The sequence below is a fragment of the Leucopleurus acutus genome (assembly GCF_964270905.1).
Source record: "Leucopleurus acutus genome assembly, chromosome: 4".
Lineage (NCBI taxonomy): Eukaryota > Metazoa > Chordata > Mammalia > Artiodactyla > Delphinidae > Leucopleurus > Leucopleurus acutus.
In genome coordinates this window covers 125,307,000-125,327,604 of record NC_139146.1, presented here as the reverse complement: position 1 = coordinate 125,327,604, position 20,605 = coordinate 125,307,000, and the positions used below count along the sequence as shown (strand labels likewise).

At 38.7% G+C, this 20,605-nt stretch overlaps 1 protein-coding gene across 1 annotated transcript in view; it reads left to right on the top strand.

Moving 5' to 3' along the window:
• MND1 (meiotic nuclear divisions 1) overlaps window positions 1-9,504 on the top strand; it is a gene marked incomplete at both ends in the record, with an annotated part of 75,059 nt that extends 65,555 nt beyond the window's left edge. Inside the window, 2 exons of the mRNA XM_082838167.1 lie at window positions 3,467-3,511; window positions 9,398-9,504. Of these exons, the coding sequence (XP_082694293.1) occupies window positions 3,467-3,511; window positions 9,398-9,504 (152 nt within the window). The remainder of the gene's footprint in view (window positions 1-3,466; window positions 3,512-9,397) is intronic.
• Between the last annotated feature and the right edge of the window lie 11,101 nt (window positions 9,505-20,605).

The window sequence follows — 20,605 nt, the reverse complement described above, 5'->3', positions numbered from 1 at the left end:
GCCGCTGAGCCTGCGCATCCAGAGGCTGTGCTCCGCAATGGGAGAGGCCACAACAGTGAGAGGACTGCATACCACAAAAACAAACAAACAAAAAAAGTGTATCTGTAAAAAATGCACAGCTGGGACTTCCCTGGCGGCCCAGTGGTTAAGACTCTGCACTTCCAGTGCTGGGGGCACAGGTTCCATCCCTGGTTGGGGAATTAAGATCCCACGTGCCATGTGGTGCAGCCAAAAAAAAAAATGCACATCTAACTTTTTTTTTTATCATCTTTATTGGTGTATAATTGCTTTACAATAGTGTGTTAGTTTCTGCTTTATAACAAAGTGAATCAGCTATACATATACATATATCCCCATATCTCCTCCTTCTTGCGTCTCCCTCCCACCCTCCCTATCCCACCCCTCTAAGTGGTCACAAAGTACAGAGCTGATCTCCCTGCACTATGTGGCTGCTTCCCACTAGCTATCTATTTTACATTTGGTAGTGTATATAAGTCCATGCCACTCTCTCACTTCATCCCAGCTTACCCTTCCCCCTCCTCATGTCCCCAGATCCATGCTCTATGTCTGTGTCTTTATTCCTGTCCTGCCCCAAGGTTCTTCAGAACCTTTTTTTTTTTAGATTCCATATATATGTGTTAGCATACAGTATTTATTTTTCTCTTTCTGACTTACTTCACTCTGTATGACAATCTCTAGGTCCATCCATCTCACTGCAAATAACTCAATTTCGTTTCTTTTTATGGCTGAGTAATATTCCATTGTATATATGTGCCACATCTTCTTTAAACATTCATCTGTCAATAGACACTTAGGTTGCTTCCATGTCCTGCCTACTGTAAATAGAACAGCTAACACATTGAATGGTGAAATGCTGTATGCTTTCCCCAAGGATGTCCACTCTCACCTCTTCTGTTCAACACTGTACTGGAAATTCAAGCCAGGGCAGTTAGGTAAGAAAGAGAAATAAAAAGCATCCATATTGAAAAGAAAAAAAGAAAACTATCTCTATTTGCAGTTGACATGATCTTAGATAGATAGATACCCCTAAACAATCCACAAAACAACAACAGCAAAATACAACCATTAGAGTTCACAAGTGAGGTCAGCTGATTGCAAGATAGAAAATCAATATATAAAAAACACTTGTATTTTATAAACTATCAATAAACAGCCTGAAAATGAAATTAAGAGAGAATTCCACTTACAGTAGCATCAAAATGAGTAAAATACTTAGTAAAATTAATCAAAGAAGTGCAAGACTTGTACTGAAAAGTAAAAAACATTTAATGAAATTAAAGACCTATATAAATAGAAAGACATCCCGTGTTCATGAATTGAATGACCTAAATGTTGTCATGGTGGAAGTACCCCCCAACTGGTCTACAGATTAACTGTAAAACCTCCAAAATTCCAATTTCTTTTCTGCAGAAATTGATATTAGTCCTAAAATTCATATGAAAATGCAGGGGACCCAGAACAGCCAAAAGAACCTTGGGGAAGAAAAAAGTTGGAAGACTCAAATTTCCCAATTTCAAAACTTACTACAAAACTTGAGTAATCAAGGCAATTTGGTACTGGTATAAGAATAGACGTACAGGTTAATGAAATGGAATTGAGCGTCCAGAAGTAAACAAGGTTTTGAGCAAGGGTACCAAGACCATTCAGTCAGAACAAAATAGTGTTTTCAACCAAGGACGCTGGGCACAACTGGTTATCCACATGCAAATGAGTCAACCCGGCCTCCCACCTCACACCGTACACAAAAATTAACTCAAGTAGAGCAGAGACCTAAACGTAAGAGCTAAACCTATAAAACTCTTAGAAAAAAAACATAGATGTGTGTCTCTGTAGCCTAGTTTTCTTAGATATGACATCAAAAGCTCAAGCAACCAAAGAAAAAGTAGATAAATTTGACTTCGTCAAAATTAACAACTTTTGTGTGTCAAAGTATATTGTCAAGAAAGTGGAAAGAAAACCCACAGAGTGGGAGAAAATAGTTGAAAATCCTGTATCTGATGAGTGTCCAATATCAAAAATATACATTAAAAAAACTCTTATGACTCAACAATAAAAAGAATTTAAACACAGACAAAGGATTTGAATAAACATTTTTCCAAGGAAAATATACAAATGGCCAATGAGCATATGGGAAGATGCTCAACATCGTTAGTCATTAGGGAAATGCAAATCACAACACAATGAGATACCCATTAGGATGGCTATAATAAAAAGAAGGCAAAATAATTATTGGTGGGGATGTGGAGAAGTTGGAACTCTTAGGTTGCTGGTGGGACTGTGAAAATGATGCAGCCACTTTTTTTTTTTTGTTTGTTTTTGTTTTTGAACATCTTTTTTGGAGTATAATTGCTTTACAATGGTGTGTTGATGCAGCCACTTTGGAAAACAAGTTATCTGTTCCCCAAAATGTTGTATGTATAGTTAGTTATGTATGTATAGTTACCATTTGAGCTGGCAGTTCCACCCCTAGGTATGTACCCAAAAGAATTGAAAACATGTTCACACAAAAATTGTTAAATTCATATTAGTAATAACAGCCCAAATGTCCATCAACTGGTGAGTGACTAAGTGAAATGTGGTATATCCATACAATGGAATATTATTTGGCAGTAAAAAGGAATGAAGTATTTATACATGCTACAGTTGACAACCCTTGAAAACATTGTGCCAAGTGAAAGGAAGCCAGACATATATGATTTCATTTATATGAAATGTCCAGAATAGGCAAATCCATAGAGACAGAAAGTAGGTAAGTGGTCTCCAGGGGCTGGGGGTAAGGGGAAGTGGAGTGACTCCTAATGGGTGTGGGATTTTCTTTGGGGTTATGAGAATGTTCTGGAATTAGGTAGTGGTGACGGTTGTACAGCCTTGTAAATATACTAAAAACCACTGGATAATACACTTTAATATGGTGAATTCTTTGGTATATAACTTGTTTTTCAATAAATAAATAAATGCTATCATTATGAATACTATTTATGCCCAGGTGATCATGGCATTGTTATGTGCTGTGTAGATTAACTTGAACGACATCATATAGATACAGATAACATGTAATAGCAAGAAGTATAATTAAATATAAAGTAAATATTTCCTCCTTCAGGGCTACTGTATGGCCATTAAAATTATATTGTCAAGTTTATTGTTGTCTAATATGTATACACTAAAATGCTTATCATTAAACTTAAATTATTTTATCTTCTTCTGGTGTAAATTATTTGAGAAACATCTCGGTTAAACATGTTTTTAAAGAGGAAGTACCATAATAGTGGACATTTAGGAAAGGGAAGTTGTTCACATTGACTTTCTATTCATGACTAAGATAACTGCAACTATCTAAAATTTCCTTGGGAAATTGAGCAGGTTTGTGAGATACAGTGTCACTATTTGAGCTTTTTTTTCCGAAAAGGATAAATCTATATATATATGGTTGGGTTTTTTTCAGGTCAAGCAAATGAAGTGGCCAAAGAAGCTGCTAACAGATGGACTGGTATGTATTACAGCGGCACTGATAAACTAGTCAAACTCTTGTACACTTACTATGATGTGAAATGCAGGAACTATTGTGCCTGGTTAAGTTCAAGAAAAGACATTTCTGAAAGTGTATGTATTAATCAAGTTTTTATATCTTAAATCATTTCATTTACTTGAGGAATTTTTAAAATCTTATTATGAGTCATTTTGTAAAGTGTAAGGCATTTTTGTAAAACCAGTGATTACTTTAAGTTTTGTGTAACTTTTCCTAGATAAATCACTTGGGCTAATCACTTAACCTTCTTATATATTAATGCAAGATACAACTTTTAAGAGTTTCATGCAATCCTAAAGATTTGTCTTCTTGCTCATAATAATAATTGCAAACATTTGTCAAGGGCTGATTATGAGCCAGGCATTATAAAGCGTGTCTGTGCTGCATTCTCATTTTATCTCCACAACAATCTTATGAGGTAGATAGGATTATTAGCCCTAATTTTAGAGATGAACCTGAGGCCACTAGGAACCCACAGTCACACAGGTGCTAGGCAGTGGAACAGGAATTAGATTTCAGAGTCCAAGCTCTCACCCACCACACGGGGTAGTCTTCTCTGTGTACCTGCTTTCATGTAAATGCCTCATTAATCCATTTGCCAATGGATACACCCTCTGGTCTATACCAGGTATATACTAAGAAATGGGAACTAATGAGGCATTATCTATGTGTCTTAAAATTTAGAAGAACATTAATAAATAATGATTGTTGTGAATTATATACAAGTATGATTATTATTGTTAAAACCTGTCTGGAAGTTACACTGATGTTTTTTCAGTATTTAATTATGAAATAATGGTAATTGAACCTTTCCATCCTGGTAAGAGTCTTTAATGCCTTTATATGTGTTACCCTTATTCTGTTTCCGTGGGACAGCATAGATAAGATTGCATTGACACAGAGATGCAGAAAGCTTGAAGTAGCTGCCTTAAGTCAAAGGTGATTAGTCACTGGATGAACAGGGATTAGAGCCAGATTTCCCTGATTCCATGTCCAGACCTCTGTATTTCACAGAAAACTTAAGAATCGTTTTTCCTTGTCTATTTTAGAATTAAGTACAGTGATAAAATCAATATAACTGGCCTTTGGTCCCTATAAAATTGCAGTCTTATTTATTACAAAGTTATTTCCTAGTGTAATGATTTAGTGATAAGAACAAAGGAGGGTAAAAACAGCAAACTAACATTAAATAAAAGAGAATAATGAAATGTGTGTCCAATAAAGTATAAATAAACAATAAATACAGTGTTATCATATAGGTTTGAGAAATATAAAATTTTGAGTAAGTAAAAAGGCAAGTGGATTTTTAGGTTAAAAATAAGACAAGAGTCACAAAATGATTTCCCCTAATTAACAAAGCAGCTCAGCAAACAGTAGGCACAGGCAGCCTGTGAATATAGTGGGAGGAACTTGACTTTCAAAGGAATCCAGGTTGTTCTCCTTATTTGCTATGTGATTTATTGAACCTCTCTGACCCTGCTTCTTCATCTGTTCAATGTGGATAATATCTACCTCACATTTTGGAAGGATTAAATAAAACAGTTTGTAAGCCGTTTAGCACACCATTAGACACATTGATAAACAAATACTCCCCTTTTCCCTGTCTCTTAAAAAAATCCTTTCATGTTTTCCAGTTGATCATAAACTTCAAAAATTATAATTAAAAAAATGTGAACAATTTTTTTTTCCCTTGTGTTATTAGCTGAGAAAGAGCCTGAAACTTTTTAAATCATACGGGAAGGATAACATTTTCAGAACAGTAGAAACAGCTGTTAAGAACCATATTTCCGGGGGCTTCCCTGGTGGCGCAGTGGTTGAGAGTCCGCCTGCCAATGCAGGGCACACGGGTTCGTGCCCCGGTCCGGGGGGATCCCACATGCCGCGGAGCAGCTGGGCCCGTGAGCCATGGCCGCTGAGCCTGCGTGTCCGGAGCCTGTGCTCCGCAACAGGAGAGGCCACAACAGTGAGAAGCCCGCGTACCGCAAAAACAAAAACAAACAAACAAAAAAACATATTTCCATTTGAGTTTACAACTTGCTCCTTCCAACATAAAAGTGTTATGAAAAAATCATGGAGTTAAAACGAATTACACCTCAGAAAACCTTCCTGTTTTCAAAACAAACAAAAAGAAAACATCAATAATACTTATAACTAAAGATCGTTATATAATTATTAGTTAAGATTTGGTTTCTTTATACTGAAAAGGTCCCTAAAATGTATTTTAAATTGAGCATACTTACTGTTCAGTAATTCAGTATTTCAATTTTATAGAATGAGAAGTCACCTCAGGGTATAAATATAACTAGAAATATAGCATCTAAATGTTTTGCGACATTAAGTAACTTTAAAAGTGACTTATCAAATTATATAAAACCTTGCCTAATAACTAAGATAGTGGAGTTTTTACGACTTTGTATGAGAGGCATCTAAATGAGTGAGGGGGGAAAGATGTTGTGAGGTCCTAACATAGACTAATGCATGTGATATTGCCCATCCTATTCCTGTATATATCTTGGGTTTGCCACCATATAAATTAATATGAATTCTACCAGTCTTAAGGTTGTTTCTTTAAAAATAAAAGTATTTTTTATCCATTCGTAAACATTTCCACATAATAGAAAAATTAATTGACAGGGATGAACTATCAAGATTGCGGGTGACTTTGTCTTGAAGGCAGACATCGAGTGGCCCAAGGACATATTTAATCAGAGTCTTTTTGAATTGGTCCATTAAGCATTGTGTACAGAGGCTTTTTATTTGTTTATTCTTTTGCTTGTTCTTAATCTTTGAAGGTTTATAATAAAATGGTTTCTTGCCCTCACATGAACCAGGAACTCCTTCCTGCAGAGGCTCTAGTCTTACTATGGTGCCTCGTTTTCTTCTCTCCTCTTCCCGGATTGAAATACATTCCTCCAAGGCTCCTACAGCGTTGCATCTGTCCTCTTGTTTTCTGGAAATCTTTCTGTATTCTTGGAGCCTATTGTACAAGCTCTACACATAACACTTGATCTTTTCTCTCTAACACACATATCACTTTGGAATTGTTTAGTGATAAATTGATTTTTCTCTCTCTACTCTTGTGTCAGTTTGAAGGCATAGGCTCTTTATGTTCTGGAATACCTGTAATACACTTAATAGCTGTCTTACGTAGCAATGGGCCCTCTATAAGTATTTGGTTGTGACTGTCAAGATTGCACAGGTTGTGCAGACAGTAATCAAATTAAACAGATTATTCTAGAGTGCTATTAGTATTCTCTCTTAGGTTCTTATGAAAAGTAGAGATTTGGTTTAGATCATTACATAAAGATTTATTTTAATATCTGTTGATATCCTATAACTCTTTATTTAAAGAAATGAGGATATTTTGTTAACATTATTCTATTTGATATAGTAGTATTCACCTCAGCAGTGAACTTCGTTCCAAACATTTAGTTATCAATATTTGATACTTGGAATTAAACTTCCTAAAACAATATTTTTAAGAGGGATTGAACTTCATATATTAATTTCCTAATGGTACCATAACAATATACTTCAGACCAGGTGGCGTAAATAAAGAAATTGATTTTCTCACAGTTCTGGAGGATGGAAGTCCAAACTCAAGGTGTAGGCAGGTTTGGTTTTTTCTGAGGCCTCTCTCTCCTTGGCTTCTTCTCCTTGTGTCCTGACAGTCTTTCCAATGCCTGGCCCTAGTGTCTCAGTGTATCCACATTTCCTTTTCTTGTAAGGACACCAGTTAGATTGGATTAGGGTCCACACCAGTGGGCTCATTTTAACTTAATCACCTCTTTAAAGACCCAATTTCCAAGTACAATCATATTCTGAGGTAGTGGGGTTTAGGACTACAACATATGAATTAGGGGGAGGTGATAATTCAGCCAATAACACTCCAAAAGAACCTACTTTAACCCTTCATTTCATTATCACAACTAACACAGTGCTTAATGTTTTATAGAATACTCTGAACCAGAAAACTGTATACCATTACTTTTCTGTATTTATAATACATATTTATTTTAAAGATGGTATATGTACATTAAAGAGAATGTGTAAAATTAAAAACAGAAAACTCACCATCATTCCCATTCCCTCAGTGCAGCCATTGTGAGCACGTTGGTACTGCCTTGCATCCTTCACTGCCTATGCATTGACACCCTTCTACTTGATTAGACATTTAGATTGCTTTTTTTTTACATCTTTCTTGGCGTATAATTGCTTTACAATGGTGTGTTAGTTTCTGCTTTATAACAAAGTGAATCAGTTATACATATACATATGTTCCCATATCTCTTCCCTCTTGCGTCTCCCTCCCCTGCACCCTCCCTATCCCACCCCTCTAGGTGGTCACAAAGCACCGAGCTGATCTCCCTGTTCTATGCGGCTGCTTCCCACTAGCTATCTATTTTACATTTGGTAGTGTAAATATGTCCATGCCACTCTCTCACTTTGTCACAGCTTACCCTTACCCCTCCCTGTATCCTCAAGTCCATTCTCTAGTAGGTCTGTGTCTTTACTCCTGTCTTACCCTTAGGTTCTTCATGACATTTTTTTTTCTTAGATTCCATATATATGTGTTAGCATACGGTATTTGTCTTTCTCTTTCTGACTTACTTCACTCTGTATGACAGACTCTAGGTCCGTCCACCTCACTACAAATAACTCAATTTCGTTTCTTTTTATGGCTGAGTAATATTCCATTGTATATATGTGCCACATCTTCTTTATCCATTCATCTGTTGATGGGCACTTAGGTTGCTTCCATGTCCTGGCTATTGTAAATAGAGCTGCAATGAACATTTTGGTACATGACTCTTTTTGAATTATGGTTTTCTCAGGGTATATGCCCAGTAGTAGGATTGCTGGGTCGTATGGTCTTTCTGTTTATAGTTTTTTAGGGAACCTCCATACTGTTCTCCATAGTGGCTGTACCAATTCACATTCCCACCAGCAGTGCAAGAGTGTTCCCTTTTCTCCACACCCTCTCCAGCATTTATAGTTTCTAGATTTTTTGATTGCTTTTATTTTTTTCTTTTGTTACACTGGGATGAAGATTTGCTCATAAATCTTTGTACACAATTTATTTCCTTGGGATAAATCCCTTTATATAGATGTAACACTTTTTTCAGTGGTAAACTGCATTTAAATTCCCTAGAAGACATTCAGGATATATCTGTTCCTCTTTTAGTCTTAAGAGAATCCCTTCTCTCCTCCTCACCCCTTCTCCCTGGCCTGATTGTCTGGAAGCCATTCTCTCTGTGGGGGAGGGAAAGGGGTTCCATTTGGGAACAGGAGCAACTCTAATTCCTGAGGTAACAGAATCCTGCCTTTGCTGTGGAAATGTGGAAGAGGTACCATTAACCTCTCCCTGGCTTTGAATTATTCTTTAAGTCGGGTATTCTTTAGTGGCAACTAATTTACTGAATTTTTTTTTTTGCGGTACACGGGCCTCTCACTGCTGTGGACTCTCCCGTTGCGGAGCACAGGCTCCGGACGCGCGGGCTCAGTAACCATGGCTCGCGGGCCCAGCTGCTCCGCGGCATGTAGGATCCTCCTAGACCAGGGCACGAACCCATGTCCCCTGCATCGGCAGGCAGACTCTCAACCACTGCGCCACCAGGGAAGCCCCCTACTGAATTTTTTAATATGAAATCTGTTTATTCAAAATAATCATTAAATCTTTTCTTTCTTCTGAAGTTAATTGCTGCTACTCTTGAAAATACAGAAAACTCCTTATTTTGATACTTCTAAAAGTAATAGAAGTAAAAAGAAAGCTGAATGTAATTATATTTGAAATGTTTTGTGATTATGTTTTCAATTCTCAAAAATATTTCTCAATTTTCTTTATAGATAACATATTTGCATTAAAATCTTGGGCCAAAAGAAAATTTGGGCTCGAAGAAAATAAAATTGATAAAAATTTTGGAATTCCAGAAGACTTTGACTACATAGATTAAAATGTTTGGTGTCAGTGAAGGAGCTATGTGCTTGTGAATATGTAAATTTTTATATTATCCAGCTAAATGTACTGAATTTTCATTTATCTATAACTGTGTTTGTTTTATTAATTTTAAATAAAGTATAAAGTGTAGATGTTTTGCACTCTTTTTGATCAGTCAAAAGCAGAATAATAGCCATGTTCTCTCAGTGCTCATTAGAGTAGGAGAATGCAAGTAAAGTCATCCACCTGTTAGTTTTACCAATAATTTTTTATAGATTAAAGCCCATGACATGATAACATGTTTTAGTTTCTCTCAAATATTAAATATTAAGAACTAAGGGTAATTTTGAAGGCTGTATTATACCTATACGCCCATACATACATGCTTGGAAATAACCTTAAAAACTCTAATGGCTGCTTTACTATTTCTCAGTATTTAGTGGAAAAATGTGAGGGAGTGATTTTCAGTGTAGAGCATCATATTTGCAAATTTCCCACAGGAAAAAATACAGAAAGTTGGTGTTCCTCAAACTTGGAGTTAGGTATTAATTCCTCAGACATGAAAACTACTTTCTTTTGAATGTTTGATGCCTTTCTACTGTAAAGAACAAGCACGTGGCCCTTTGTCCTGATTTATGCACTTTCTATAAGATGATATAGTGGTGTTAGTATTGCACACATAACCAGCAAGAGTTCAGGGATTTTTTTTTCAACTACCTAAAAAAGAGGAGGTTAAAAATAATGTATGCCCTGTGTATATATCTTTTTCCACTTCAGCTTAGGCATTTAGCGTATTTGCAGGCACTCCAAGACAAACTTAAAAGAAAAATCAAAACTAATGTGTGGGGGCTTCCCTGGTGGCACAGTGGTTAAGAATCCGCCTGCCAATGCAGGGGACACGGGTTCGATCCCTGGTCTGGGAAGATCCCACATGCCGCGGAGCAACTAAGGCCACGTGCCACAACTACTGAGCCCGCGTGCTGCAACTACTAAAGCCTGTGTTCCTCAAGCCTGTGCTTTGCAACAAGAGAAGCCACCGCAATGAGCAGCCTGTGCACCACAAGGATGAGTAGCCCCTGCTCGCCACAACTAGAGAAAGCCTGCGACAGCAACAAAGACCCAACACAGCCAAAACTAAATAAATAAAATTAATTTTTAAAAAAAGTGCCTTAAAAAAAAAACTAATGTGTGTAATGCCCGTTACACATATGCCTTAATTTTTTTTCACACTGTCCAATTTTGATATTCTTTTGAGTAACTTGAATGAGGTACTCCGTATGTCTGAAATGACCCAGATGGTATTCATGCCGTTTGTTAGGGAATCTGGTCTTTGTATTGCATGGACTTGCCCTAGACCTACTTAATCACTTCCTGGATGTGGGCGGGAGCTTATTGGTCCAACTTTGTTCTCAAGGCCAGTCTGTGTTGCCTTCGGGCAATAGCTCTTCTCACAGGAGAAAGTATTTGAGGTGAGAGACAAAGGACAAAAAATAAAAATAACCCATTGTAAGCCTTTCCCTAATACACTAACGGGAATTCCACGATTTCTCAGACCCAGTTTGCTATTTATTAGAAAAGGTGCTTCTGGGAATTCCCTGGCAGTCCAGTGGTTAGGACTTCACGCTCTCACTGCCAGGGGCCCAGGTTTGATCCCTAGTCGGGGAACTAGGATCCCACAAGCTAGGGCTTCCATGGTGGCGCAGTGGTTAAGAATCCACCTGCCAATGCAGGGGACACGGGTTTGAGCCCTGGTTGGGGAAGATCCCACATGCCGCTGGGCAACTAAGCCTGGGCGCCACAACTGCTGAGCCTGTGCTCTAGAGCCCACGAGCCATAGCTATTGAGCCTGCATGCCAGAACTACTGAAGCCTGTGTGCCTAGAGCCTGTGCTCCGCAACAAGAGAAGCCACCACAGTGAGAAGCCCACACACCGCAACGAAGAGTAGCCCCTGCTCGCCTCAACTAGAGAAAGCCCGCATGCAGCAACGAAAACCCAACGCAGCCAAAAAAAAAAAATGAATAAATAAGATTAATTAATTTAAAAAAAAGATCCCACAAGCTACTCAGTGTGGCCAAAAATAATTTTTTTATTTTAAAAATTAAAAGATGCTTCCTTGTTCAGAGAGAAGGTATGTATGTTCAAAAAGAAATCCATTTCTAATGATCCCTAAAAGATTCTATTTCATAAATATTTAGACAACTTCAAAAATTTTTTTTGAATATTTTATGGGTCTAGCACAAGAATGATTGAGATGGAGTCTGTTCATGAGCTATTTAGAGGTTGTGGTATCCTCCTAAGCCAGAAATGTGCTGGTGGATGTTTAACTAAACTGACTCTTTGGAAAGTGGAGTGGGGCCTGGTTTATAGTATTTGCCTATCTGTGTGGTATAAATACTCCCAGCATAGCCAATTTCAGATTACCAACATGATGACAGTGCAGGGTTGGGGAAAGATGCCCAGTAGCCCACTGTTGTATAGTGTTTCTACCATGAATATACAATAGATGTAAATCTCAGGAGCACAGATAATGGTAAAATGTAAAATAATTAGGGAGTGATGAGTTTTTAGTTTTAGTACCATTGTGGGTTTTTTTGTTTTTTGTTTTTGCAGTACGCGGGCCCCTCACCGCTGCGGCCTCTCCCGTTGCGGAGCACAGGCTCCGGACGCGCAGTCTCAGCGGCCATGGCTCACGGGCCCAGCCGCTCCGCGGCACATGGGATCCTCCCGAACCGGGGCACGAACCCGTGTCCCCTGCATCGGCAGGCGGACTCCCAACCACCGCGCCACCAGGGAAGCCCAGTACCATTGTTTTTCATGTAATATAGTTCATCATAGTTTATGTGATTTAATCTTAGTGATGTTAACAGCTGGCTCACTACTAAGTTGGCTTTTGCCTATTCCAGCACATCAGCTCTTCTTCATCTTGAAGAGCTGCTTTTGAGCTTGCTCTGCCCTGTAATTAGAGATACTGATTGAGAAGCCCAGGGGCATTGGTCCAGCCAAACTCTAGGTAATCCTTAGTCCTGGGTTGGTTTTGTAATTGATCTGAAGACTGAGGGCAACTTAGGTAGACCTAGAGTCAAATGACTAGTGATCCAGGATCAAATTTGATTCAGTAAATGTTATAATTGATACTCCCAGTATCGTTTCAATGAACTGTGAAGTTTAAAAGGTATTTGAGAGCTGATTTCCATCTTATCAATCTTCTTCACATGTAGTTATTTTTAAAATCTCACTACCTGTCTTATTTTTAAAGGATTCTAGAAAAGATTTTACAGTTTCCTAGTAAGTTTCACAATGGTTCAGGGCCAGGTCAGATCACTAAAATGTCACTTCTGAGGTTGGGCCAGGACCAAAGCAATCCATAAGGATGAATTGGATATGACTTTTCCTCTGATGTTTGCCGCATCATTAGTCTAATAGGATTATAAAGTTCTTGGTCTGTCTCAGAAATAGGTGCTATTATCCTAAACTTTATCAAACATGATTCTAAGGGATTAGAAAAGGAAATGTGTACAGCTGACAGCCAAGAAGCAAGAACCATCCTAATAATTCCTGAGCAGAAAGATCTAAATTGTAAACCCGATAATACTGGGGCTTTTTTTTTTTTTTTTTTTTTTTTTTGCGAACATGATTGGAGTAAAATAGAAAGCATTTTCCAGCTAATGTGGCATCATTTGTAAGAGCAGTTACAATGTGACAGATGGGGGGAAGGTGTCTTAAAATTATACATAAACTCCCTTTCAGGATGTGCTTCCTGAATATCGGGAGGGAAATGTACTGCATTATGAGATGTCCACTGCAGTGAATTTATATTATGTTTATCCCAGCTTGACTTTTTAAAAATTATTTGTAAGAGAGTTCAGGTAATATGGCTGTCTTTGAAAGTATTCATTGACTCTCAAGGCTAATGATTTCTGTTAACCAAGAATGGCAAACTGCCACCCTGAGCGCCAAATCCAAGGCCTGTTTTTTTACAGCCTTTGAGCTAAGAATGCCTTTTACACACATTTTTAATGATGTAAAAATAGGAGTATTTAACAGAGGCTGTATGTAGCCTACAAAGCCTGAAATATTTACCATCTGACGCTTTACAGAAAAAGTTTGCCAACTTCCAACAGATCAAAAACTGACCGCCTGTGGTCTAGATATGACCTGCGAGGTATATTTTATTTTGCCTAACCTGTATTTTATTTTTAATTTAAATTAGTTGTCAACATATTCACCTGTAAAAGGTCACATGCAAATTGAGATTTCCAGCTTCTTTTGGAAACTGGCTGATTTAGCAACCCACATGGCAGCAAATCTGCTAGAGGTGAATAGGACTGGCTCAGTGGTGGCGAGTTCATTTCTGAGAGGAATGCCAAATACAGCTTTCTTCCTTAAGTCACAGTTTTGCTCCAAGTTGACAACTGACTTGAGATCACACTTTAGTTTCAACTTTTCAAATTCCAGAAAAAAAATCCAGGTGCTTTTTTTTTATTGAGATGGTATTAAAATTTTAAATTAATATAGACCTGATATCTTGATGATGAAACATTCTATTCAAGAACAAGAGATGTCTTTCCATTTGCTCAAACATACTCTTATGTTTTTCCAGCAAACTCTAAGTTTTCCGGAAAACTATAAAGTTTTCTTCATATAAAATTTTTGTATTTCTTAAGTGTTTCTTAAGTATTTTATCTTTTTTTGTTGCCATTTTAAATGGAGTTTTCTCTTCCATCTTATCTTCTAACTGGTCATTATTTATGTATCTGAAGGCCATTGGGTTTTGCATATTAACTTTATATCCTGCTATCTTGCTAAGTTCTTTTTTGTTTGAGTTTGTTTTATAATTAATTCTTTGAGGTTTTCCAAGATCATATCATCTTCAATAAAGTTTTTTTTAAATCTTTGAAAATTAACACTTTATTTTCTATTCCAAAATAAAAATATCAATAAATATCAATCAATAAATAGCTGTAAATGTAACATAACTAAAAACTGAAGGGAAAATAAGGGGATTACTGAACTTCAGATCTTCTCTAACCAATAGATAATTCTTGAAAGAGACTCCTGAAAAAAGAAACAAAATTAAAGGGGGCTTCCCTGGTGGCGCAGTGGTTGAGAGTCCGCCTGCCGATGCAGGGGACACGGGTTCGTGCCCCGGTCCGGGAAGATCCCACATGCTGTGGAGTGGCTGGGCCCGTGAGCCATGGCCGCTGAGCCTGTGTGTCCGGAGCCTGTGCTCCGCAGCAGAAGAGACCACAACGGTGAGAGGCCCGCGTACCGCAGGAAAAAAAAAAAAAAAAACAGATTTGTAAAAATTACTGCCTTTTAGCTGAAATTTATTAATGAAAAAGAAAATTTGTAATTAATGCTCAGGTGTCTTCAGGTTAGCTTTTAGAAGTGAAATCCCAAATGCTTTCTGAAAAACCTCTCTAAAATGTACCTTACCAGTTTGGAGACTGGATTTGATGCAGAAAGGGCAAATTATTTTGCAAGCCGGAGCTTGGAAGGCATCGTGTTTCTCATAACATTTTGAAAAGTAACTATGGGAACTTTTTACACATTTAAATTGAACAGATGTGTAATTTTTTTCTGTCCAGTTGTGGTTGTTACCATGTTTAAGTAAACATACTTCTTGCTTACGTGTTTTTCCTGTGTTATGTGAGCTCTAGGGACCCACACCTGACTGAGTTTAACCTGCTTATTAGCAAGTTTCCATCCGAGCAGATTTGGTTTGATTCTGAGGTCAACTAGAACAAATATTTTGCCTTTAAGGACCCTAATAAAATCAGTTTGTATATACAGGGACTGAAATGGCCTGTTTGTTTGTTTTTAACGGATAGAAATATACTTTCAATGACAACAATTTCCTTAATGCACTTAGAAAGATAACTTCTTTTTTAGCACGGTGTCAACATTTGACATAGCACAGCTTGAGGGATTAAAGTACCTGGATATGAAAATTATTTTGTATAACCATAACTGAAAGTTTCTAAGAGGTTGCTTAACTTTTCTCACATATAGACAATATTTAGAAGCAGTGACAGCCATATTATATGGCAATATTAACTATGTTATAATAAAACCATTTAAAGAGTAAGGTGGTAGTGTTGGAACTAAACATATTTTGAAGATACTCTTCTCCATACTAGACAAAAGCTACTTGAGGGCATGTTGATTTTTAATCTCTGTAGGGCCAGGGCACCTCACATGTTATTTGGCACAAAAGAATTGCAACTTCATAATCTCCTGCCTCAAATAGACTCTCAGCATTGCTTATCAACGCTTTTACTTAAAGATATAACTGGCCTTATTCCAGAAAGGCTATAAAGCAGCTGTTACTTTCAATCAGCTTTTCCTCTCAGTCCCTAAAACTATTTCAAACATTTGCCACCCAGGCCTCTCTATTCAACTCTACTTTCCTCAATTTTCTCTATTTATTTAAAAAACTTTTTTTTTAATATGAGCTCTTCAGGCATAATCTCAACTCCCTAACCCCCTACCTCCAGTTATTTTCACACCCATACTTCTGCTTAGACTAACATCTCCACTGTTGCCGAGGCCCAGCTCCCTCCTGGTTGCTCCAAGAACTTGCTTTGCTTCATTTTTTCTCCTCTTTCCCTCCCCCAGTATCTTCACTCTTCCTCTCTACTGTCTGATCTTTCTTTACACGCCTCCACAGTGTTGCATCAGACCACTTACCAGATAGGATAAAATACCATTTCTTCTCCTAATATTCTAATATCCTAGGGTTCAGATAAATTAAGTCATTTTTGAAGGTTACTCACAGTCACTTTTTCTCTGTTTATGAAATCATTTGAACATTCATTTAATAATCTCATATTTGCCAGGCATTATATTAGATGTTGATGATACGAAGATAAATGAGTTCTATAGTCCTGGCCTCAAAGGATTCCAGTTAGTGAATGAGCAGACACACAAGCAGGGAATTATAAAACTAAAGAAAGCCAAGGTGAGGAATGTACAGGTGTTAGGGTGATGTGGTAGAGGAGCACTGCCACACCAGCCTACACCCACACTTCCTAGCATGTAGTTCCATAGATATAAAATCGACCATGGGTGGGTCCACCTCTGGAAATGACTGTTCCTATTCTGGCTCCCAGTTATTGATATCTGTTTAATAAATCCACAGTGGGAAACACTATTATATTTTAATAATTAAACATAATCATTTTAAATAGTAAGAAAAATATATACAATAGTAAATTATTGCTATCCAAAATTTCTACAGACTATATTGCTACCTTTTAACAAAGGGGGAAAGTAACACATATAATTGCTTGTGTCTACACACACACACACACACACGAAAACCTGAAAGGATGCACAGGAAACTTAATAATAGTTACCTATGTGCAAGGGAGGGATTTTTCCTCTGTTCCTTTTTATAAATTTTATTTTTAACTGTATATTGCTTGTTCAAAAAGTTGAATTACAACAAAGAAATCCTAGAGGTCTCTACACCATCTGGCCCCAACTTTTCAATTTTATTTTACACTTCTCTGCAGCATGATACAAATTAAGCTAGTCTCATCTCTTAATCGAAGGATCATTAGCATGCAAGTTTTGCTCGTCTGAGCCCTTCATCAGGCATGTCCTCTATCTAAACCCTATTTCTTCAAGGAGCAGCTCAAGTCCAGCATCCTTCATGAGGCCTTCTCTTTTAACACCAGCTCACAGTAACCTCCCGTAAGCCATCGCTCTATATAACAAGTTACGGTATATCCACTCATGTGGCACTGGTCACTTGTAATGTTACCTAAATAATGTTCGTGTTTGGATGTTTTGTATCCACTAGATTCCCATCTTATACCTCCTTGCATCATCCACATATAAATAAAGCACTTAATATTTCTTGAATCAATTAATCCAATCCATTCGCTGAGCAGGATAATTTTGTCTTAATGAAAACCATTGAATGAAAATAAACAGTAGACTGTTGGAAGTGTTTCCTAAGTCCCTGGAGAACAGTATGGATCTGGGTCAAACAAGCTTGAGTTCAAGTGCTGGCTCTCACTGTGAATTTAGGCAAGTTACTTAACATCCCTACGCCTTCCTGCCCTTTTCTTTCTTCTTTATTTTTTTAATTTTTATACATGCCATTTACAGTTATTACAAAGTATCAGCTCTATTCCCTGTGTTGTACAATAGGCTTGAGCCTGTCTCACCCCCAGTAGTTTGTACCTCCCACTCGCAGACCCCTATATTGCCCCTCTCCCCCCCTGCCCTGTTTCTTGAATCTAGATAAAACAACTGGCCTCAAAGATCTGGAGTTTGTTTGGAGAATTAAGTGAAATGATGTAGATACAGCAATTAACACTGTGCTCTAGCACAGAGTATAGGCTCAGCAGAAGATAGTCATGTTATTCTGAACATTTAGGAAGTTCTTGTCAGGAGAAAATAAAATACTGCAAATACAGTGATGGTGGTTACTTGCACAGGTGCACTGCCTTCCAGGGTCTGGGCGCCACCAGACCTCACTCTCACCTTGGAGCCCTTGGTCTTGCTGTGGAGTAGCCTACACTTGCCTGCATCACCCTCACCCCCAGCCAGCCTCTGCATTCAGGGCCTCCTGCACTCCTGCCAGGACAGGGGAAGATGAGTTACAGGAAGGCCAGCTCAGAGGTTAGGAAACATTTTCTTACAGAAAAGCATTGTCATCCATGGTGGTCAGGGTCTTTAGTAAAATTAGGTTAATGGACTTTTTTGGCCATATCTGGCCATCTGAACCACCACATCTAAAATTGTTTCCATGGGAAACTATGTTCCAGCCTAACGACTGACTTAGAAAGGACCTATTGGAATGCAACTTGTTTGGGGACTGTTGGTAGATCAACAGGCATAACTCATTGTCAATGAAAAAGGAATTGACATTTCTCCTGCTGAAACATACTGTACATACATTTTTACAACTGTTTCTTGGGGACACCAAGTATCTAAAGTTATTGAAAATAGCAGCCGTATAAGCCCATCAGATTGAATTGATTTTCTGGGTCTAATTATATTTAAGCTTCTAACTCCAGCAACTCAAATGTGATTATTAGGTGTCTCTGAGACATTTTTAGAATTCAATACTTTGAAGCAAGGCAGAGGGAGCTTTTCCCTTTGCAGCACCCCCCTTGTGGTTACATAACAATGTGCTGAAGTGGCGCCCCTCCCCCACCCCTCCTAGAAGCCTTCCTGCCCTTGTATGGCAGCTGTTCCACTGCAGTTCCTGGTACTGAAGCAAGCAAGTCGAACCCTTATTAGGATCCAAGTTTAAAAGTTAAACAGCTCAGGGGCTAAGATTAAGGCTGTCCTGTGTGTAGAATCTGGAAGATACTACCTGAATCAACTATACTGTGTTTTGGATGAAGCTGTTAGATATGAATATAGGTGATCTGTATGAGATTGCTGTCCTAACACAAAAACAGTTACTTGTTCTGTTTTAAATCCATCCTAAGTCCCAAGAAAGCATTTTTCTAACTCTCTGATGTTTCCATGTTGTGTAATTACCACAAAGAGCATCAAGAATGTCTTTTCTTTCCTTTTGCTTCTCTTTCTTATGTCCTTGTGGATGTGGGCAAAAGCAGCATCCACGTACTCTCTGCTGTTTATTCCAGGTTTACGCTCAGTTCCTGAGTCACCCTCTCTTTTAACTTAGTTTCTCTAAGAGGGAGAAGAAAAAAGCAGAACCAGGCAGACAGTTAATTCTCTTGTTCTACCCCCTCGACAAAGCAAGTTCTCAAGAAGGGTAGGATATAAGCATTTAATATACCAAAATACGCCTTATAAAGATACCCCCCACAGAATGGAAACTGGTGCCATTATGGAAAACAGTACGAAGGCTCCTCAAACAATTAAAAATAGAGTTGCCATATGACCCAGCAATCCCACTCCTGAGCATACACCCAGATAAAACTGTAATTCGAAAAGAGAGACTGGTTCAAGATGGCGGAGCAGAAGGGTGTGCGCTCACTCCCTCTTGCGAGAGCATCGAAATCACAACTAACTGCTGAACAAGCATTGACAGGAAGACACTGGAACACACCAAAAAAGATACCCTGCATCCAAAGACAAAGGAGAAGCCACAGTGAGACGGTAGGAGGGGCACAGTCACAATAAAATCAAATCCCATAATGGCTGGGTGGGTGACTCACAAACTGGAGAACACATACCACAGAAGTCCACCCACTGGAGTGAAGGTTCTGAGCCCCACGTCAGGCTTCCCAACCTGGGGGTCCAGCAACGGGAGGAGGAATTCCTAGAGAGTCAGACTTTGAAAGCTAGTGGGATTTGATTGCAGGACTTCGACAGGACTGGGGGAAACAGACTCCACTCTTGGAGGGCACACACAAAGAACTGTGCACATCGGGACCCAGGGAAAGGAGCAGTGACCCCATAGGAGACAGAACCAGACCTACCTGCTAGTGTTGAAGGGTCTTCTGCAGAGCCAGTGGGTGGCTGTGGCTCACCGTGAGGACAATGACCCTGGCAGCAGAAATTCTGGGAGGTATTCCTTGGCATGAGCCCTCCCAGAGTCTGCCATTAGCCCCACCAAAGAGCCGGGCAGGCACCAGTGTTGGGTCGCCTCAGGCCAAACAACCAACAGGGAGGAAAGCTAGCCCCACCCATCAGCAGACAAACGTATTAGTTTTACTGAGCTCTGCCCACCAGAGGAACACCCAGCTCTACACAACACCAGTCCCTCCCATCAGGAAACTTGCACAAGCCTCTTACATAGCCTCATCCACCAGAGGGCAGACAGCAGAAGGAAGAAGAACTACAATTCTGCAGCCTGTGGAAGGAAAACCACATTCACAGAAAGACAAAATGAAAAGGCAGAGGACTTTGTACCAGATGAAGGAATAAGATAAAACCCCAGAAAAACAACTAAATGAAGTGGAGATAGGCAACCTTCCAGAAAAAGAATTCAGAATAATGTTAGTGAAGATGATCCAGGACCTCGGAAAAAGAATGGAGGCAAAGATCGAGAAGAGACAAGAAATGTTTAACAAAGACCTAGAAGAATTAAAGAACAAACAAACAGAGATAGGCTTCCCTGGTGGCACAGTGGTTGAGAGTCTCGCACGGGTTCGTGCCCCGGTCTGGGAAGATCCCACATGCC